Here is a 22,495-nt window from a genome sequence, read left to right as displayed (position 1 = left end):
ACGACTGGTTGATCCGAGCCCCCTCTTATGCAGAGTGCGGCAAAGCTGTGGACCGGGTAGTTGCTCTTTTGAGCTCCCTGGGATGGATCATCAACTGGGAGAAAAGCCAGCTGCGCCCGACTCAGTCCCTGGAGTATCTGGGAGTTCGATTCGACACCCAAGTGGGCAGAGTGTTCCTGCCAGACAATCGGATTGTCAAGCTTCAGGCTCAGGTGGACCAGTTCCTAGTAGCCTCTCCTCTTCGGGCTTGGGACTATGTGCAGCTGTTGGGCTCTATGACGGCCACGATGGAAGTAGTGCCCTGGGCCAGGGCTCATATGAGACCACTACAACACTCTCTGCTGCAGCGCTGGACTCCGATGTCGGAGGATTATGCTGTGCGCCTTCCCTTGGACCCAGCAGTGTTCAAGGCGCTGAGCTGGTGGATGCAGACAGACAAGTTGTCTGCGGGAATGCCTCTGGTGACCCCGGAGTGGATTGTCGTCACGACGGACGCCTCTTTGTCGGGCTGGGGAGCCCACTGCTTGGGAAGGACAGCGCAGGGGCTCTGGTCTCCTGCAGAGGCAAAGTGGTCTATCAACCTCCTGGAACTCAGAGCCATTCGGTTGGCGCTTTTGGAGTTCATCCCGGTACTGGTGTTGAAGCCGGTATGGGTCCTGTCGGACAATGCCATGGCTGTGGCCTATGTCAACCGCCAGGGAGGTACCAAGAGCGCCCCTCTAGCCAAGGAGGCTATGAATCTATGCCGGTGGGCAGAAGCGAACCTGGAGCAGCTGTCAGCGGCCCACATTGCCGGAGTCATGAATGTCAAGGCGGACTTTCTCAGTCGCCATACCTTGGAGCCTGGAGAGTGGCAGCTATCTGCTCAGGCGTTCTTGGACATCACGAAGCGCTGGGGCCAGCCGAGCCTAGATCTGATGGCGTCATCGGCCAATTGCCAAGTGCCGCGCTTTTTCAGCAGAGGACGGGACCCTCGATCCCTGGGAGTAGATGCTCTTCTCCAACAGTGGCCGACTCAAGAGCTTCTCTATGTGTTCCCGCCCTGGCCCATGTTGGGCAGGGTGCTAGACCGGGTGGCAAAGCATCCCGGCAGGGTAATCCTGGTGGGTCCGGATTGGCCCAGACGTCCCTGGTATGCGGACTTGATCAGGCTCTCAGTCGACGATCCTCTGCGGCTGCCAGTGGAGCAGGGCCTGTTACATCAGGGTCCCGTGGTGATGGAGGATCCCTCCCCCTTTGGTCTTACGGCCTGGCTATTGAGCGGCAGCGTCTGAGAAAGAAGGGCTTCTCAGACAAGGTCATCGCCACTATGCTGAGAGCGAGGAAGCGCTCTACTTCTACTGCTTACGCCAGGGTTTGGCGTATATTTGCAGCGTGGTGTGAAGCAGGCTCACTTTCTCCCTTCACTGCTCCAATTTCTTCAGTGTTGGCGTTCCTGCAAGAAGGTCTGGAGAAAGGCCTGTCGCTCAGTTCCCTAAAGTCCAGGTAGCGGCTCTGTCTTGCTTCAGGGGCCGCCTGAAGGGTGCTTCCCTGGCTTCGCAGCCAGATGTGGTGCGCTTTCTCAAGGGAGTTAATCACCTGCGCCCTCCTCTGCACTCAGTGGTGCCTGCGTGGAATCTCAACCTGGTGCTAAGAGCATTGCAGAAGCCGCCTTTTGAACCCTTGTCGAGGGCATCTCTGAAAGACCTGACGTTGAAAGCAGTCTTTTTGGTGGCTATCACTTCAGCCAGAAGAGTTTCCGAGCTCCAGGCGCTCTCATGTCGAGAGCCCTTTCTGCAGTTCACTGAGGCAGGAGTGACTATTCGCACAGTGCCTTCCTTCCTGCCCAAGATTGTTTCTCGCTTCCATGTGAATCAGCAGCTCTGTCTCCCTTCCTTTCGTAGGGAGGACTACCCAGAAGAGTACTCTGCTCTTAAATATCTGGATGTGAGATGAGTCATCATCAGATACTTGGAAGTGACCAATGAGTTCCGGAAATCGGATCATCTGTTTGTCCTGTTTGCAGGTCCTCGTAAGGGTCTGCAGGCTGCTAAGCCTACAGTGGCAAGATGGGTCAAGGAAGCCATTGCAGCTGCTTATGTGGCCGCGGGGAAGGTGCCGCCTATCCAGCTGAAGGCTCACTCTACTAGAGCTCAGGCGGCCTCGATGGCAGAGGCCGGGTCCGTCTCCTTGGAAGAGATATGCAAGGCGGCAACTTGGGCTTCGGCTCATACATTCTCCAAGCATTACCGCTTGACTGTGGCTGCACGGGCGGAGGCCCGGTTTGGAGCTTCAGTGTTGAGGTCAGGGATTTCAATGTCCCGCCCTGGGTGAGTACTGCTTCGGTACATCCCACCAGTCTATGGATTGATCAGCTTGATGATATGGAAGGTAAAATTATGTATCATACCTGATAATTTTCTTTCCATTAATCATAGCTGATCAATCCATAGCCCCTCCCAGATATCTGTACTGTTTTTATTCTGGTTGCATTTCAGGTTCAAGTTTAGTCTTCAGTTAATTCAGAAAGACTTCGTGTTCAAGTTTTTTCACTTGGATTCTTCAAGAGTTGAGACGAGTTTGTGTTACAGTGAGCTGCTGCATTCCTCTCCCCTCCGTTTTACGGGGCTGGATTGAGATTTAAATTCTGCCGGCACTCCCTCCCGCTTCGTGCGGCTGTAGGGCAGCTTTGTACCCCTCCCGCTTCGGCGGTGTTAGGGTCAGTCAGCTCCTCCCACGGTTGCAGGATAAGCCAGATCCCCCCGCATCGGCGGGTGTGGTGTCCCTCCCCCGCTCCTCGGGGATGAGCTGGACGGATTCCCCTCCCCCACTTGTGTGGGGATGAGCTGGGTTAATTCCCCTCCCCCGTTTCGGCGGTGGTGAGCTGGGCAGAGTGTCCCTTTGTGGGTGTAATTCTCTAAGTGCTGAGTCCTGCGGATGGAGCTTTGATATCGACATACTGAGGAGTTTCCGGCAGCACATGACCACATATAGGGAGGCAAAAGTTTGCTCTCTATCTCCACCTGCTGGTAGATGGACACAACCCACCAGTCTATGGATTGATCAGCTATGATTAATGGAAAGAAAATTATCAGGTATGATACATAATTTTACCTTCTATAACTGCCCATGTAAATTTAAGGAATACCCCCATTCTGCCCATGACCCTCCCATTTTTGTGCCCCCTTTTTGAACTCGCATTTAAAATTTAGTCACAGATCCCGCGCTTAAATTTACCTGTGTATATTCTAACTAAATCTAATTAGTGCCAATAACTGCTTGTTAAACCAGTTATCTGTGCTAATTAGCACATTATTCGATTAAATTGTGCACACACCCAAATTTGCATTTGTAATGTTTAGCGACTTTTATAGAATTCAGGGGTATAGGACTTACGCCCACCCTTATAGAATAGCACTTAAGACTTATATGCTTATGTGTTCCTTTCCTCTGCACTTACATGCCCAAAGGGGTACGTCCCAGGTGTGCTTAGTTATTGTGTTTCAAAGGGGTAATGATCTGTTGCTCAACAAGGTGCAAGGTCTGGTTTCCTTTTGAAAACTGGCTACAGAACATGCAGGTATAGAGAAACCTGGGTACTGCCCCTGTTGTTTCTGTGGTTAGTGGCATTAAGGTAAAACAATGCACATACATTTGAAAATTCAATTCTGTGTATGTAGTTTCCTGTCCCAAACTAATCACACCCCTGGGAACATCTCTTTTAAATCCAGCTGAAAGTGTGTACATGCTTTTAACCACTAAGCAGGCTACAATTTCTGAGTCACTCCTTAGTTACCTGGCTAGATACTGCTACTACTACTAATAATTTCTATTTCACTACTAGATGTACATAGCACTGTACACATTATATGCAGGTACTTTCTCTGTCCCTAGAGGGCTCACAATCTAAGTTTTTGTACCTGGGGCAATAGAGAGTTAAGTGACTTGTCCAAGATCACAAGAAGCTGCAGTGAGACTTGAACCCAGGTCGCCAGGATCAAAGCCTAATACACTATTAGGCTGCTCCTCCAAAAAGCCTTTATGCTGATTCTTAGTGGTAGAAATTGGTTCTTTCCACCTTGTAAGCAGTTAAGCACATTTACCTGTGGAACACAGGAGGTGTTCCAGCAACAGTTAGATTCAAGGAGGTGTTGCACTTTTGCCTTAAAAAATACCCAACAAAAAGAAGCTGTACACAAAAACGCTCTAATTTTCAGCTATCCTTTACAGTATTGCAGTAGGTCCGGTGGGATACATCACATGCTAACCTGCTCTTTCTTTTCTAGGGTGATCCAGGTCCTTCAGGACCTCCGGGATCTCCTGGAGATGATGGTGAAAGGGTAAGTGCAGTTATGTTTCTAGTCTCAATGGCTCACTAAACCTATTTTTCAGCATGTACTTGTACAGAGTCTGAGATAGATTATATGTGAAATGATTATGGATTGCGCATTACCTTTTCTTCCATACACAGGAGACTTGACTTCTGATTTTGAGCAAATCGTATATTCATTAAAGTAATTCAGACTCCAGCAAAAGACAAGAGAAATCTCTCTGGCCAGCCCCATGTGTTGCAGGGTCACAGAGTGCAATATTCTTGTGGCACAGGTTTTGTTTTCTCTCTGCCCAAGGTATTAGCCACATGACACAATTAGATAGATGACTATACGTTTATAACATTTATTTGTTAGATTACTGCTAAAATAGGAACACAGATACCTGATAATTCAATTCACCTCGATATTCAGTGCTGTTTCACTGGCCAGGACTGGCTTCTGGTCTGTTAAATAGCACTTAACTGGCAATCTGCGAATATTCAGCAGGGGTTAGCTGGCTATCTCCTGCTGAATATTTGTGGTCAGCGCTTACCCCCGGATTCTATATAGCACGCCAAGATATGAGCGCCAAAATCAGCACAGATTTTATAAGAATACATGTAATTTAACAAGATTAACAAGCTAATGAGCGCTCATAACCGCTCTTAAGCAGTAATGAGCACTAATTGTCACTGATTAGAATTTTTGCACACAGCTCGCTAAGCATATTTTGTAACGATGTGCATCAACCAGCAAAGCACTGAATATTCGCAGATAGCTGCTATGCACTGACTGTGAATATTAAATGGGAGATAACCAGCTATCTCCTACTGAATATTTGCAGATAGCCTTTTACTAAGGCGTGCTAATAGATTTAGCATTCACTAGCTATTAGTGCAAGCTAAATGCTAAGCTATCTATTATATTCCTATGGGCATCTTATCATTTAGCGCACGCTAATTGTAAGTGCATGCTAAATCTGTTAGATTGCCTTAGTAAAAGGATCCCAAAGTTTTCTTTAACCAGCCAGGAGCCACAGTTAAATAGGGCTGAATATTGGCCAGTTAATATGTAATTTATTTAGCACAGAACTGCTAGGGGGTGTGTGGATGTGGGAGAAGCATAGGTGCGTAGAGGCATAACTAGCACTTATGCACTAAGGGTTCTAGAATGTTGTCAGTTACATGCGTAATTGATAGCAGTTAGGTGTGAGCATTAACACCAGCCATTGAGCTAGTGTAAGTGCTTGTGCCTAAAGCTAGGCATGTAACTCTGGATTTATGTTAATATTCTCTAATAGTAATTACATATGTAATTGCCATTATAGACTTCACACAGCACACATACTTTAGGCAATTTTTTAAAGAATTACTCCTTAGGGACCAGGTTCTATAAATAGCATTGAAAAATCGGTGCCGGGAAATAATGCAATGAGCGCTATTCTGTAATCGGCACTGAAAGTTAGGTGCTGTTTATAGAATACACTTACAGACAAATTCTATAAGTAGCACCTGAAGAATTGACACAAAAAATGCGTGCTTAGTGTGATTCTATAAAGTACACCTAAAGTTAGGCGTACTTTATAGAATATGCGCATGAGCCGTTCTTGTGACTAAAGTTTAGGTGCACCCATTTAGGCCACTTAAAACCAGGCCTAAGTACCTGCACCTAACTTAGACGCAGATCGGGTGTATTCCATAATAGTGTGTAAAGTTTTTTGAAACACTCATGACCCGCCTATTCCACATCCATGGCCATGCCCCTTTTATGTCTATGCACATTAGAATTTACATGCACCATGTTATAGAATATGCCTAGGTTAAAACAAAGAGTGGATCCAACAAAAAGTCCTCTCACAATGAGTGTCTTCCTGAACAAGGTCTTTATTCACAATGGCACAACTGACCCGACACGTGGTTGAAGACACTCATTGTGAGAGGACTTTTTGTTGGATCCACTGTTTGTTTTACCCTATTGGTTTTCCTGTGGAGAGCTCACCTTCTGTGGGTGTTTGCTTCGATAGAATATGCCTAGAACATTATGCTCATAAATTCTAATTAAAGCCAATTAGTGCTGCTAATTAGTTAAGTGCCAATTATCAGCGCTGATTGGCTTGTTAATCAATTAAGTTGTGCGTGTACTTTGGCCAAATTATATAGCATGTAGGGGTTAGTGCCTAACTTTGGATGTGAGGATTTACACCAAGTAAACCCTGGTGTAAATCCTTGGGTCTAAATTAGGTGCAGATCCCCTTTTATTTTTTAACAGCACACATAAATTCTAGGAATGCCCCTGATCCGTCCAGGAGAGTTCCATGGCTGTGCCCCCTTTTCAGAGGCACGCATAAAATTTTGCACATGGATCCATGCAACTAAAACTGTGCACATAAATTTCAATTAAGGCCAATCGGCGCAAATAATTGATTATAGCACTCAATTATTGATGCTAATTGGCTCATTAATCAATTAAATTGCATGCACATATTTGTTGCACACCTAAATTTGCACCTGCAGTTTTAAGCACCGTTTATAGAATTTCAGGGTAGGTGACTACAACAAAAAGAAAGTAGGAACAATTTTCAGGACACAGGAATTTAATCATCTAAAACCTTTCACCTATGCACAGAACTGGTCACCTTTGGAAATTTAACTCACAGTGAAATAGAAGGTCCTCCTCCCAGCTAAAAAGATAATGAGAGAAAACACCACACTAGGATGAGGGTTTGTTTCTGGCTCTGGGAAAGCATTGACGGGCTCAGGAATAGCTTCATCTTCTCCGTGCCATTTTAAACAAAGAGATTGCATGAAAGCATTAATATACATACATATTTTTTTGCCTGAGGACATCTGCTGCTGTGCTGAGTGGTGGATCTTGGTATGTCCTCATACTCTTCCAGTATGTGTGGTCTGCTGCTTAGGTAGAACTGAACCTTGTGCTCAGGCTCAAGAAATCCTTGTTACATGCAGTACGGCGGGGTGGGGGTGGGGGGTGTTTCTGTCCTATTCCAGTGTGTGAGAAGAATAGCTTTAAATAACCACACGTTTTTCTCCCTCCACTCCTAGGGCGATGATGGAGAAGTAGGACCAAGAGGATTACCTGGTGAACCTGTAAGTTCTCTTTATATCGATTTAAACGGTTTCATGGAAAAGCCACTTTGGATTATAGAAATAAAATGTTCATAGCCATGAGACTGTTATCCTGAGAGGCATGTTGTTGGACAAACAGACCAAATGTGATTTGACCGGCCAGCACTAATACTTCTAAAGTATCATGTTCACACATTCCCAAGTTTAATTATGCATCTTGACAGGTGAAAAGAACATTTCTGCAGTGTTTTACTCTGCTGGATAGGCAGGCAGCATACAAATCTGTATACTGATCTCTTGATAATCGTGTTGGGGGGGGGTATCATCTTACACCAGTTTGATGATGAGTGTGGGGGGGGGGCAGCTTTGACTGCATCACTTGCAGCTTCTGCTTGCTCGTTATACAAGTGCAACAAATGCATGAATACTGATAATTTAATGCAACAGTTCACAGGTTTGCATGAAGCGTAATATTAGACTTCGTTGAGTAAACTTTCAGTTCCATAAATAGCAATTTTATAAAGAGGTATCTACAATTAGATGCCTACTTTCCTGCATAGAGTATTAGCATTAGTGGGTAAATATGCATGCACATGTTTAGCCATAGAACTAGTGTAAATGCTCACAACTAAATTCAGGCGATATGGGCTTAAGTTAAAGTATTCTATAAGGGCATTGTTTACTAAGCTGCACTGTAGGCATGCTAGCGTTTTTAGTGTGCACTAAAAAGTAGCGCACGCTAATGCTAGAGACACCTATATGTTCCTATGGGTGTCTCTAGTGTTATCGCACGCTAATTTTTAGCGCATGCTAAAAATATTAGCGTACCTTAGTAAATAGAACCCTAAGGGGTCCTTTTACAAAGGCACGGTAAAAAGTGGCCTGTGGTAGTGTGGGCATGTCTTTTAAGCATACACTGGACCATTTATGTTACCACAGCTGGGAAAAAGGCTATTTTTTAATGGGCTAGGAAATAGGCCTATGCTAATATTAAAACTAGCACACGCCTATTTATGGCCTGAGCCCTTACCACCACCCATTGACATAGCAGTAAGGACTCATGTGCTACCCACGTGGTAACTATGCAGTGAGCGCCAACGTGGGTGTTCCTCCAGTAACCACTGGGAATGGCCCCGTGGTGGAAAATAGAAATGTATTTTCTTCTGTGAGATTCAGTGCATGCCAAAATCGGAATTACCACCGGGTGCATGCACTACCTCGATGGTGGTAATGATTGGGTGCATACTACCCGTGCGGTAGCCGTCACGTGCCTTTGTATAAAGGCTGCCTAAGGATAATTCTGATTTTGGCGCGCACTGAATCCCACAGTAGAAATTAATGTTCTATTTTCTACTGCAGGGGTGTTCCAATTGGTAACCAGCAGTGTGCCCATGTCGGCGCACGCTGCATGGCTGCTGCTGCTGCTTGTGTAGCACGTAGGCCCTTACTGCTAGGTCAGTGGGTGGCGGTAAGGGCTCAAGCTGTAAATAGGGTTATATCCTCATTCTGGATGTAGCTACTTTGTATTCTTCTTAACAAATGAGAAATGTGCTTTGGACAACCAGCTCCCTGTGCTAGAAAATCATATTAAGCAATATGTCTGCCTACATCACTTTGATTGCAGAATGTCTTGTCGCAGGAGTGCCTTAAGAAATAAAGATTTTAAATCTGCTTCTTTTCTGCAGGGAACTCGTGGTTTGCTTGGACCAAAAGGACCTTCCGGCCCTCCTGGACCACCTGTAAGTTATGTGGGATTTATTGCACGTGATACCTGTCAATCATCAGGTTGAAAATGCACAGTCTGCTGTCTGTGTCCCACTTAGGCACTTGGGTGTGCAATGTTGTTGAGGTGTTTCATGTGCCTGTCTCTCAAAATCTTAAATGTATTCAGGAAAGTATAAAAATACTGTTGAAATTTCATCAAAACAAATAAACCCTTGATAGCACGAAATTGTTTAAAAAATCAATAGCATAACCCTCATTTATCATTCTGATCCAGGCAGTTTGGAAATCATTTTCAAACCAGCATGAAATGGCAAAAATGGATTGTCTTAAGGCCTTAAAACTGGTGTGAAATGTTCACATGTATAGCAAGAAAGTTAAATGGAAGAACTATAGCCTTTTCCATAATTTTAATTGGATCTTTTTCTTTAGCCTTTTTTTTTTTAAAGTAGCAAATCAGGTTAGAATATGGCACATTTTCCGAGCATTGTTCAAGACATTTTGCTTCCTCATGCCTTAGATCTAATCCCAGCTTTGCCCTTCAGACATGTCACTTTATCTCTGTAGGTCTCTGTAGGTCTCTGTAGGTCTTAGCTATCATTATCATTGCACTTCATAGTCCCTGTTCTGAGCCATTTGTACTACACTTTGGATGTCGAGTCTAGTCCACTCCTGAATATCATCCAGCCATCGTCTTTTCAGTCTTCCTCTTATCCTCACTCTTTCAGCTCTTTCAAGCATCACTGTTTTTATCAACTTATCATCCACCGTGTTACAGATTTGTCCAAAAATACCGAGTTTCCTAGCTTTGGTTTTGTCCACAACTGTTACTTTCCTGTTCAAATCCTCTCGGATCTTTGTTGCTCACTATATCCCTCCATCTTCTTCTTCTTATTTTCCTCTAGCGTGTCAATTTAAACACATTCAACTACACAGTCTCTGCTTTTTTTAGAATCCAAGACTCACCTATGTATAGCAATATTGACACCACACATGCATCAAGAATTCGCAGTTTGGTTATTAATGTTCTTGCTCTTCCATATTGTGCTCAGGCTCAGAAAAGCTTCATATTTCCTTGCTATAGCCATTACCTTTGGTTATCACATTTCCCAGGTGTATGAATTGGTCCACATTCCAACATCTCGCCTTCTGTGAATTCCTGCGCCATATTGTCATTACCCGTTGTCATCACTTTTGCCTTATTTCTGTTGATGTGAACTCCAAACTCTTTGCCAGCCTGATGTATTATGTGTCAATTACATTTGCAGGTGGTCCTCTGCTTTTGACAACAGATCTATATCATCTGCAAATCACAAGTCCGTAATGTGCTTTTCCTGTATCACCGCCATGCTCTAGCACTTCAATTTTTCCCTTTATTTTCTCCAGGATTATTACAAGTACAGTGGAGACGTTGTATCTGTTTGTCTACTGCTTATTGTTGCTCATACCCATTTACTCAATCCTTTCTTGGATTTTACAGCCATCTTTGATATTTTTATAAAATTCTCATTGCCATGATCAGTTTCTCTGGTGTTTAGCATATGTGACCCTGAACCCCACAGTCCATGCCATATCGAATTGAATGCCTTCTTAAAGTCAGTGAAGCAGTGGTAGCAGGGGCTTAGTTACCATTAAGCGAGCTCAGCAAAATGCTCAGGGCCACCCAATGGTAGGGGCTGCCTGAAGCTGCGCGCACCTGATTCCCCCTCCCCCTGCAGCATTGCTCTCCCCTCTCCCTGCTGGACCTTCATGTGCTGCATCTGGGATTATGGCAGAGACAGACTGAAAGCCGACACACTGTTTGGCAGGGCCTTTCCTCTGCCACATCCTGCCTACAGGAAGTGACATCAAAGAGGAAGAATACAGAAGAGGAAAGGCCCCGCCAGCTACTGCAGTGGCTTTCAGGCTGTCTTTGCCACGATCCCTGCTGCAGCTGTGGAGGCCAGGGGGAATGGAGCTGGGATGGGGTGCAGGAGGAAGCAAAGAGAGAAGCTGGACATGGGGACGGATAGGGACCCAGAAGAGATGATAGCCTTGGATGGAACAGGGTCAGGGGCACAAGGGGCAAAACTGGATACAAAGGGAGGGAAAGGGACACAGAGAAGAGATGCTGAACATGGGGAGAAGATAGGCACAAGGACACAGAGAGCAGATGCTGTACAGGACAGGTAGGGGCACATAAAAAAATGAATGCTGGATATAGACAGAGAAGAAACATCAAAAGGACAGGGGACATTGGAGAGAGTTAAGAAAAAAACAGGGAAAAGCAGAAGAGAGACACCTTGACCAAAGCAATGATCAGGCAACAAATGTAGAAAAAAATTATTTTTTTTCTGAATGTATTAATTGTAAAATGTCAGCTTTAAGAAATGTGCATCCTTGTGCCCCCCCCCCCATCCCCCCTATTTTGGGAGTGTGCATTTAGGAGCAATGATGTTATAGGAGACCAATTTCAATTTTTCTGCCCGGGGCCCATTCAGCATTCATTCAGCAATTAGTTGATGCATCAATATTTATTGAATAGTATTTCTGTTTCTTCTAAAGCCTCCTTATTCCTTTCTTGAGTTTCCCTCAAGTGCATTTCTCTTGTCTCTCCTGTAGAACGTTCAACACTATTTTGCATGGGTGTAGGATTAGCACTATCATCCTGTAGTTTGCATAGTTCATCAGATCTCCATTTAGTAGTGTCACCAGGATGGGTCTACACCAGTCTTTCAGCCCTTTATCCATTTTACAAATTTCATTAACGATCTTCCATACTTCCCCAACTATCCAAGATCCTTCTGCCTTAATTCCATAGCTTTTGTCCCTCCTACAATAGAAGATGTCTTCTTAGAAGATGTGCTGGTAGCAGGATGTACAGGATCCCCCATGCAAATTTTGCTAGCTGTGGCCAACATGTTAGCTTTTTTTTCCCCAAAATAAAAATATTGTCATCTGCATCAATCAAACATAAATAACAGTCCAGTTCATTAACAGGCTTCAAAGTAGAAAGTAACATTGGGACAAAGTTTGCCCCCATCCTCTCAGGCTCTGTCCCCGTGGGCTCTGTCCCTGTCCCCATCCCCGTGGTTACTGCGGGTCTCCTTCCTTCCAGCAGTCACTGAAGGTGATTCTGACAGGTGCAACAGCACAGCCTTCTGCCTTCATATGTCCTCACTTTCATGCTCCATCAGAAATCCTGGGCAGAGAGGGCTGTACTAGTCACTCTGCCCTAATAACGAAAACCTACTGACAACTTCAGAGCTATTGGTAGATTTTAGTCATTGGGGCATGGATTTTCCATGTGCCGTTTCTCTGTGCATTGTACAGAATCACTAATGAACTCATTTTAATACTAGCAAGCTCATTAGCATGGGGCTTTCGGTCACTGCTTCCATGCACGGTAAAGCAGTGGCCAAAAGCCTCTGTGCATTGGCCGCACAATAGCATTGCATTTAGACTGCCTAAAACCAGTCTAAAAGAAATGCTGCAAGCACAGTAACCTTTGAATATCTCCATCTTAGGGGTCCTTTTACAAAGGCGTGCTGAAAAATGGGCTGCGTTAGTGTAGGTGCGTGTTATGGACGCGCGCAGATCCATTTTTCAGCGCACCTGTAAAAAAGACCTTTTTAAAATTTTTGAAAAAAAATGGATGTGCGGCAAAATAAAAACTGGCGTGCGTCCACTTTGGGTCTGAGACCTTTCTACTTAGCGGTAAGGTCTCTCGCGTTAACCATGTGGTAATTGCCTACACACGTCACGTTGGAGTTATCACCTGAATTTCACTGCGTGACAGAAAATAAAATATATTTTCTGGTGCACGTAGCGGACGCATGTCAAAAATGAAATTACTGCATGGGCCATGCGGTAGCCGGGCGGTAACTCCGAATTGACACACGGTGATGCCTACGCGGTTTAGTAAAAGGGTCCCTCAATTAGGTGACTGAATTCTTTGAAATATTGACCTTAAGAGTCTAAGTAAATGAGGCATTGCTATAGTGGTCTTTAACATGCTCCTGTGAAGGCACCAGGTGAGTGCAATAAGACATACAGCTGGAGGGAGACCTAGGGCAAGGTTATTATTTAAATCAGAGATAAAACCATGCAGATCAGAATAACCAGTCTCTGTAGATCCACTGCTGGGTATAAATATTGACCCCAAATAACATATATTAGACTAGGCAAGAAGAGCAAGAATATGATCCAGACAGGAAACAATAAAACTAAATGCAATCAAGTTGATGTTTCGAAGACGTTTGCTTAGTCTTGCTGTTTTACCCAGTAGGCACTTTCTGCACAATATGTAGGGCTGTCATTGGGAATGCAGAAAGCAAAGCTGTTTAAATCTTCTCTCTGGCCTGTTCATTCTTTCAGTCATCGATCAGGAAAAGGAAATGATAATGCCGTGGTTGGGAATGAAGGTTTTAACCAAACAAGTCTTCTAGGTTATTGCTTGTATTTGATTTCTTGCTTGTAGCGGCCCAACATCCAAAGCGCCTCTGTGTGTGTGATAAATTTTGCTATATACATTCAAGTTTTCCCCCAGCTAATCCCTGAAATTTATTAAAATGTGGTTTAATAGTTTGAATTGTCTGCTTCTTCTCCAGGGTGTGTCTGGTATGGATGGTCCAGTTGGTCCCAAGGGTAATGTGGTAAGTGTTTACAGGAAAATACTACTCTATCTCTCCCTGCCCTTCATCTCCATGTATTATATCTCATAAGAACAGCCATACTGGGTCAGACCAATGGTCCATCTAGACCAGTATCCTGCTTCCAATAGTGGCCAATCCAGGTCACAAGTACCTGGCAGAAACCCAAATAGTAGCAAGATTCCCCCATGTCCATCTCAATAGCAGACTGTGGACTTTTCCTCCAGGAACTTGTTCAAACCTTTTTAAAACCCAGATATGCTAACCACTATTACCACATCCTCTGGCAATGAATTCCACAGCTTAACTATTCATTGAGTGAAAAGAATATTTCCTCCTTCTGAATTGCATTGGCCTAGTCATGGTAGCAAGAGCCTTCATACCCAAGAGCTAATTCCAGAACTCTGCAAACATGGTCCCTATATCTAGCCACTTTTTATTTATTTGGATTTACCTCCTGCCTTTTCAGTAACAGCTCAAAGCAAGGTGCAGTAGATATTTTCCTGTCCCCAGAAGGCTTACAATCTAAGGGCCATTTTTACAAAGCAGTGGTAAGGCCAATGCGGGCTTACTGCTTGCTAAAAAGAAGCTACCGCTGGCCTACCACAGCAACCCGGCGGTAGTTCCCACCCCAGCATGCCATTATATCCGGCGCTACAAAAATATATTTATTTTTTGTAGTACTGGTGTGCACCCAGCGGTAATCAGGCAGTTCTGTGTGCTGTCCGGTTACCGCCAGGTTAGTGTGGGAACCCTTACCGTCACCTCAATGGGTAACGATAAGGGTCCCCCCCAAAAAAAATATTGCTACATGGCAAGTGCATTTTGATGAGAGACTGATCCCAGAATCTAGCTTGCTATGTTTTAACAGTTACACCAGCCAGGCTATTTTTGGAATTTTATATCAGCTGGTGACCCACTGCCCCTGATGCAGCCATTTTATTCTGGCGAAACATGGCCATGTCAGGCATTTTATGTTAAATTTCTGGGAGCTTTTAATCTATTAATGAAAACTGTGTTTTTTTACAAGGTCTGCCTTGTTGTTTTATCTTCCATATTGGATTTGGCGGATCACCTGCCTTGCTGCTTTTTGACAGCTAAAAAAAAGAAAGACCTACCTTTTACCTGGCTGTGGTAAAAGGGGGCCTCAGTGCACATCAATAACATGCGCTGATGCCAGCGCAGGCCTTCTTTTGCTGCAGCTTGGTAAAAGGGACCCTTAGTTTGTACCCGAGGCAGTGGAGGGAAAATTGACTTGCCCAAAGTCACAAGGAGCATCAATGGGATTTGAATTCTGGCTTTTTAAGTTCACAGCCCACTGCTCTAATAACTGCGCTGCTCATCCACACCACTAAGTGTTGGCATTGCAGGAGCTATGAACAATGCCTCTGCAGAATCCCCAGCCTCTGCCCATCCAAAGAGAGGAAGACATGAACTTTTAAGGCACTGCCCATGCTGGTCCACCATCACATTTTACTGTTATTCCAGGAGGACAGTTGTAATGGAGGCAAGTCAGCTGCCTTCTCAGTTGGTATTTGGCTTTTCTGTCAAATTAGCTTGTTTTACCTTTTTAGCAAAAAGGAGCAATTTTTTGTACTTTCTCCCCCCCCCCCCCCCCTCAACCCCCTTCCCAAACCTTCCAAATCCCTGCATATAGCTGTATTGAATACATTTATAGAACCTCAATAAGGCATTTCCAGTAACAAATTGCTGACTTGCTTTCCCATTGCACTGCTTTTGGTCATGATGTGACAGAACCTGGTGTTGGTCTTCTGAACCCTCTAGACTGAGCTCCATCCCTCTGTAGATACAATGAACCTCCAATGGGGAGCTGAAGCAGCCCTTCTTTTGAAAGGACAATCCCACTACTATGACCTGAAAGTGTATTTTGCAGGATGAAATGCAGAAAATTGAGTGTTTTGTATCCAGATGCATGGAGATTGAAGGCCATGTCTGCCTTAAAACTCTCTACACAGGCCCTATCAAAAGAGTCATTTTATAGAATAGCCTTTGGAAATGAGTTATCAGACATCATGTTAAAGATGAAATAAATATGTTTTATATTTACTGTTAATGATTATACAGTTTCTTTCTACTGTAATTACAACACTTTGCTTTCTAACAGGGTCCTCAGGGTGAGCCAGGCCCACCAGGACAGCAGGGAAATCCAGGTGCCCAGGTAAAGCACTAGTTTAGTGCCTTAGATTAGATTTTATTTAAATGTACTTTTAGAGGTTATTGATGATTGTATGACAAGATACTTTTTTTTTTTTTTTTGCCTTTTATGACTTATGGGTTTTCCCATTCTTGCATTGGACTTCAGCCAGTGTTCGGTTCAGATGGGACATTAAATGTTTCAATTGCAAGGATTAATTTCTTCGCTGAGTCTTTCACCTTATTCAGCTAAGCATATTATGTGAAATATAAGTTTGATTAAAATGGACATCAGAGGATTATGAAAGTCCTGTGAATGTGAAGGGAAGGTGCTAGTTGAAGTGTGAGAAAGAGCTGTAGCAATTCATCTATTTTTATTTAGGGAATGCAAATCAGCAAAGTCAAATTGAGTTCACAATTTTCAATGCTTCTCTTAGGAGCCCTTTTACCAAGCTCTGATAAAAGGGGCCCTGCACTAGTGGTAGTGGTTGATTTTACCATGCACCAAGGCCCTTTTTACCGCAGCCTGTAAAAAGGCCAAAAAAAAAAAAGAAATGGTTGAATGGCCATATCGGGGGGAGCACTTACCGTCACCCAGTGCTTGTAGTTCAGCAGCTCCTGGAACTCTCTTTATATCAATACAGAGTAATACCCATCAACAAATGCATCAGATGAAAAGATAATGCTAGTGATTACAAAATCCACAAGGTGTCACTGTTCATTAACTGAATGTACAGAACATAATAATAATTTTTTTGCCAGCATTCAGTCCAGGATGTAGTGGAAATTAGTAGCAACATAGAGATGAAATCAAATTGAAACATATTTTCTCTCAGTTTTTACCAGGGTTTTGTGTTTAGATTTATATTTGGCTAGCAAAGAATCCTTGCATTTGGATTGTGGGGTACCTCAGGGGTCCTTAATACTGTGTAATGTTTCCATAACAAATTGATATACTGAATTAACTGGGTTAAGCATTATGTATTATTCATATACAGACAATATTTTATTATTAATTTCCTTTTCATGTAACTGTGGCTCTGTCTTATTCTGGTTGGAATGGTTATTCTCTCTTAGTGGAGATATGGATTTCGTTACAGAACTTGAAATGTAATCCCAGTAAAATTAATCTGCTCTGGCTTGCAAAGGTAGATAAGTCACATCCTACTGTGGGGCTGATGATTTCTGAGGTCCAAAGGTCCAATATTCAGCTGGTGGCAATCAGCATTTTGCAGTTGAATATGCGCAGTTAGCCTTGGACAGGCAATTTAAACACCCAGGAGCATCTCCTGGCTGTTTAAATCTTTTTAAATATCGGGACCCAAATTTCCTTTTCATCTACATTGAAAGTTCTAGGCCAGGGGTTCCCAAACCTGCTCTGGGGGAACCCCAGCCAGTCAGGTTTTCAGGATACCCACAAAGAGTATGCATGAGATAGATTTGCATACCAAGGAGGCACTGAATGCAAATTGATTTCATGAATATTCATTGTGGATATCCTGAAAACCTGAGAGGCTGGGGTTCCCTCAGGACAAGTTTGGAAATCACTCTTCTAGGCATTGCTACTGATTCAATAACATCAGAGGCTCCTTGCAACTCTAGTCAAAAATGTTTTTGGTCACCTTTGCATGTTGCAGCAGATCTTACTTCTCGAGAAGGATTTTAATGTGTTGTGCAAGCCATCATTGTAGCAAAACTGAATTATTCCAGTCTAGTATATTTAGGCTTATCAAAAAGACAAGAGTCTCATCTAAAGGTTTTGCAGAACACTGCTGCCAAAATGATTTATGGAAATTGCTGGGATTATGTAAAACTCATTTTAATGCACATATACTGGATTTAATGCTATGCCTGAGTTGTTTTTAAACTGTAATGTATAGTCTTTAAAGTGGTTTAGTGCCCACTTATATGCCAGATTTGATGTTTTTGACTTCATCTACCCAGTCTACTAGGTCTGTGCCATTTTAACAGTGGGTATTGTCATGTTAAATACCTAAAGTGGAAAGCCATTTTAGGGAGCAGGGAGTGTATCTTGCAGTTAAAGTGTGGGACAGTTAACTACACTTCTAGTGGTACTGTTAATCGTGCTCTGCTTTAGTAGCCATGATGTAAGTACATGGCTGTGACCGTTGCCTCACATTCGCAGCACAGCTGCTTTCTCCCAAGTTCCAGGAACGCCCTCAACAATTACCACAGAGGTTTTGCAGCTACCATGGGTAATTACAAAACATTAAGACAGTTTAATAAATATCTTTTTCTTATGCCATCTAGAAAAACTGAAATTAGAGCAACTCACATGAGGTTTTTCTTCCCTGATGTTATAAACCTAAAATGGCAACAGTCACAGCATTTGTTCCTTTGAAATGCCATGTTTCCTATAAGGGCTGAGCTCAAGGGACTGTGGCACCCCAAGCCAACTTTTGCTTTCAGTCCCCTCCTGCTGGACCAAGTGAGGCACTGGCTTGGGGTCCTGGTGATAAAGTGTGCCAAAACTCAGTCTGGCATCTATCCTTCTAGGAGTTTGAAGATAGACCAGACTGGGATTTTGGCACCCTTTATCAATGGCACCCTGAGCCGGTGCCTCACCTAGTCCATAGGTTAAGCTAGCCACATCTCCCATTGCCTAGCTTACATTTATGCTGCATGCCTGATTCCTGACACTACAGAGACTAACATTGGCTCTGGGTTATTCAAATATCTGCATGTTTCACTAGCTTTTTGTCCCTGGCTCAGGGCACACATCTGCCACACTTTTTTTTTTGTTACATTTGTACCCCGTGCTTTCCCACTCATGGCAGGCTCAATGCAGCTTACATGGGGCAATGGAGGGTTAAGTGACTTGCCCAGAGTCACAAGGAGCTGCCTGTGCCTGAAGTGGGAATCGAACTCAGTTCCCCAGGACCAAAGTCCACCACCCTAACCACTAGGCCACTCCTCCACTCCACTTTATAGTGAACAGGGAGCAACATATTGAGGTTCAAAAAGCAGGTGAAAAGCTTTTTTTTCAGTGGTCTTGAAGTTTAAATTTATCAATTTTGAGGTGGGTTTCTAGCATTAGTTGTACCACTGAGCAATGGTAGGTACCCATACCAATCCATTCATTGAGGCACCTTGCCTTTCTCCTTGCGCAGACTGTGCAAGCCAACTGTAAAAAGCCACTTACAGGATATCAAGATTTTTAATGTACTTTGGGGAGCCACGGAAAGCTTTTAGTCCACCACCCCCTCTATTCAAGACAGTATATCCAGCAGAATTGGAAACACACCAGCAATATCCAAGAAGGCCAGAATTTGGGTTTTTTTTTTTCAGTTTTCTGTCTTTATCTCCCAGATATTCTGAAGGGTTCCATTCCCCCCCCCCCCCTAAACTTTAATCTCTTTTCTTTTTGTCTAGGGTCTTCCAGGTCCACAAGGAGCAATTGGTCTACCTGGAGATAAAGTAGGTTAATACTTCTCAAATGTTCCAAACTACCAGCTATGACCTTAAATCTTCTTAGGGCTTTGTCTTAATTCCATTAATTTAAGTTACAGAATATTGCTTTTATCTTTATATAGCACAATGTCACACATCTGTATTATCTGTGGCATTCAGGATTATAGAACAGTAACACTGTTGATTGTACTTTGGTTTCAAACATGGTTCATTGCTCACAATTTAATGGATTGTCTAGTGTAATGATGTTGTTGGATCCATCACATCATACTGTATTTTTCTGCTAGACTAGATACAGAGTTTATAGCAGTAGCCATTATAATTAATATAAAGCAAAATCTAGAAGCAATGAAGAGGTTTCCTGCCCTATTGATGACATATGAAGATGTTTTGGGATCATGTGTTTTTAAGTGGCTGATTACTCTCATTATTTTAGGGACCGTTGGGTAAACCGGGTCTTGCTGGAATGCCAGGTGCAGATGGTCCTCCGGTAAGTCATTTGGCCCTTCCATACCTTCTCCTTCCCAAAAGAGATCAAATGCTAAAGGGGACACTAATCAAGTGTGCAGACTGTACAGTTATGAACAGAACTAAGAACAGAACGGAACTAAGTGTTTCTTTTGATGGTGAATGCTTTTTGCATAAGAATAAGCGGGTTGCTGAGGTAAGCTTGTCAGAATGATGCATTGCACTATGTGGAAGACACTGATACCAAGGTGCATTCAGTATAAGGCTTATTTTATAACAGGGTACCTACTGAAATGCTGTTTTGAAAAGACACATGGAGGGGCATTTTTGAAAGAATGTACAAGTCAGAATAGTGACATCCAAGTCAGGACATTCCAAATGGACGTCTCACCTGTATTTTCAAACAGGAAATATGTCAAGATTTCCTGTTCAAACGTATGTGGGATGGATGTCCATATGTTGGAATCATCTAGCATGAACAGCCATTTTACAACCTAGGAGGTCCAAATTATGAACAAGGGAAAACAAGGGACGTGTATGTTTAAATGGCAGTGTTCTTTGAAAATGGCCACACAGACTAGAGGGGCAGCCTAGTGGTTAGTGCAGTTGACTGTGAACCAGGGGACTCAGGTTCAAATCCCACTTTAAATCTTTTATTTTGTAATTGTGAGCCCTCCAGGAATAGCAACATGCCTACTGTACTTGAATGTACATCATTTCTATAGGCTTTAGGCTTGCAGGAGGCTGATAAATTTAGGTACAGTAGATAATTTTCTATTTCTGGAGGGCTCACAATTACAAAAAAAAAAAAAAAAAAAAGAGCTGACGTGGAATGTGAACCCAGATCACTTGGTTTATAGTCCACTGCACTAACCACTAGGTTACTCAGACTTGTTTGTCAAGAATGCCTATAATACCGGAAGCTGTCATAGCACCTGGTATTCCCTTTTGGGTTCACTTTTAGGGGAGAAGAAGGGGGACAACAAACACTGGGGGATTAAGGAGGTGTCATTCCTTAATCCATGGTTCCCAAGCTTGTGTAGCCTAGAGTCATGGCGCCCCTAGGCTACACAATTTCTCTCAGGTCCCCCCCCCCCCCCATTGCATTGAGTCCTACATTTGCTGGTGGGGATGCCCAGGCTCCACCGCTGAAGAAGTCCACTGCCTGAGGCCCAAGCTCCATGCTGCCTGCACAGCGAGCAGCCACAGATGCCTGCATTCCCATGCATGCCCTCCTTTTATCTTTCCCCTCCCATCCAGCCTCTGCCCCCCTTATTTCCCCTCCCTTCTATTCAGTCTGCCCCCCTCTGTTTCTCCTCCCAATTCAGCATCTGCTTCTTCTACCTTCCTGAAGGAAAAGTCCATTGATCGTTATTAAATTTTGGGTTTTTGCCAGGTTCTTGGGGGCCTGGATTGGCCACTGTCGGAGACAGAGTGCTGGGCTTGATGGACCTTTGGTCTTTTCCCAGCGTGGCAGTGCTTATGTACTTATGTACCTTCCTTCATACACATATGCACCCCCACTGCTGCTGCTTCTCTAGACCAGCAGCAGTGACAAAGCAAGCTACAGCCACCACAAGGCAGGACTCTTCATTCATGTGGCTGCCAGCTGTGCCCCAGAACAGGAAATGACATTCAAGGGGGCAGGACCATCAGCCACGCATATGGATAGTCTGGCCTTGCAGTGGTTGCAGGTTGTTTTGCCACTGCTGCTGATGTAGAGAAGCATCAGCAGTGGCTTGGGTTGTGACAGGAGAGAAGTGGGGAATATGTGCCACAGTACCCCTGTGGGTTTGCTTTGTTGCTCCAGGGTGCTGCAGCACACAGTTTGGGAACCGCTGCCTTAATCCCTCCAATGGACAGCTGCACAATCAGGGCACCGTTTTGTACCCTGGATGTGCCCGAAACAGGTCTAAATAGGGATTTTTTTTTAGACATGGACATTTCTTCCCCTTTGGTATTTGCTCTTGGACATCCAGATTTCAGGCCTTTCCTGATCCTGCACAAAACATGCCCACAACACGCCCTCTTTCTATTTGGATTCACTGTAGTGTTGGACATCCCTTTTCTGTCTTTAAAAAAAATCAGTACTTGGACATTTCAAGCACATGAACATCCATTTTGACCTTTTGAGATGTCCATATGCTTCGAAAATAAGCACCATAGGCATCTATGTGTCTTTATGAAATAGTAGCAAAAATCATGCCTACCTTGCAGGCACAGACATTTAACTCTCAAGCTGATGTAAATATTTGCACCTAGATTATTCTAGCTTGCACATAGATAATGCATTTTATAATCTACATGGGTACTTGCAAACTCCATCCATGCTTTGACCAAACCCTGCCCCTATACATTCCTACCAGCAAAATACGCACCGTCACATCATGGCACATACTTTTATGCTGGCCAGTATTTTATAGGTGGCTACAGATACATGAAAATTATGTTATAAAAGTACCACCTATATGCTTCATTTACTGCTGAGGCCCTGCTTTGATATTTGATGAAAAGATTGTGCCAAGGCCTACTTGGAGGTACTCTGACAACTGCTCTGTGTCACCAATGCACTGGCATTCTGAATGGTGATGTCTATCATGGGGCAATGGTAACCTGTCATCTTTTGTTTTGTTGACAGGGTCATCCTGGCAAAGAAGGTCCTTCTGGAGAGAAAGGCACTCTGGTATGTGTCCACATCTTTTGTGTTTTG

The 22,495-nt window shown here is 43.8% G+C and overlaps 1 protein-coding gene across 1 annotated transcript in view; it reads left to right on the top strand.

Moving 5' to 3' along the window:
• COL5A1 (collagen type V alpha 1 chain) overlaps nucleotides 1-22,495 on the top strand; it is a 376,227-nt gene that overhangs the window by 222,022 nt on the left and 131,710 nt on the right. The window contains 8 exon segments of the mRNA XM_030207658.1: nucleotides 4,266-4,319; nucleotides 7,355-7,399; nucleotides 9,064-9,117; nucleotides 13,690-13,734; nucleotides 15,857-15,910; nucleotides 19,279-19,323; nucleotides 19,754-19,807; nucleotides 22,424-22,468. Coding sequence (XP_030063518.1) covers nucleotides 4,266-4,319; nucleotides 7,355-7,399; nucleotides 9,064-9,117; nucleotides 13,690-13,734; nucleotides 15,857-15,910; nucleotides 19,279-19,323; nucleotides 19,754-19,807; nucleotides 22,424-22,468 — 396 coding nt within the window.

This window comes from Microcaecilia unicolor, chromosome 6 (genome assembly GCF_901765095.1).
Source record: "Microcaecilia unicolor chromosome 6, aMicUni1.1, whole genome shotgun sequence".
Classification (NCBI taxonomy): Eukaryota; Metazoa; Chordata; class Amphibia; order Gymnophiona; family Siphonopidae; genus Microcaecilia; species Microcaecilia unicolor.
The sequence above is the reverse complement of the archived record's forward strand: the minus strand, read 5'-3'. Positions and strand labels throughout refer to the sequence as shown.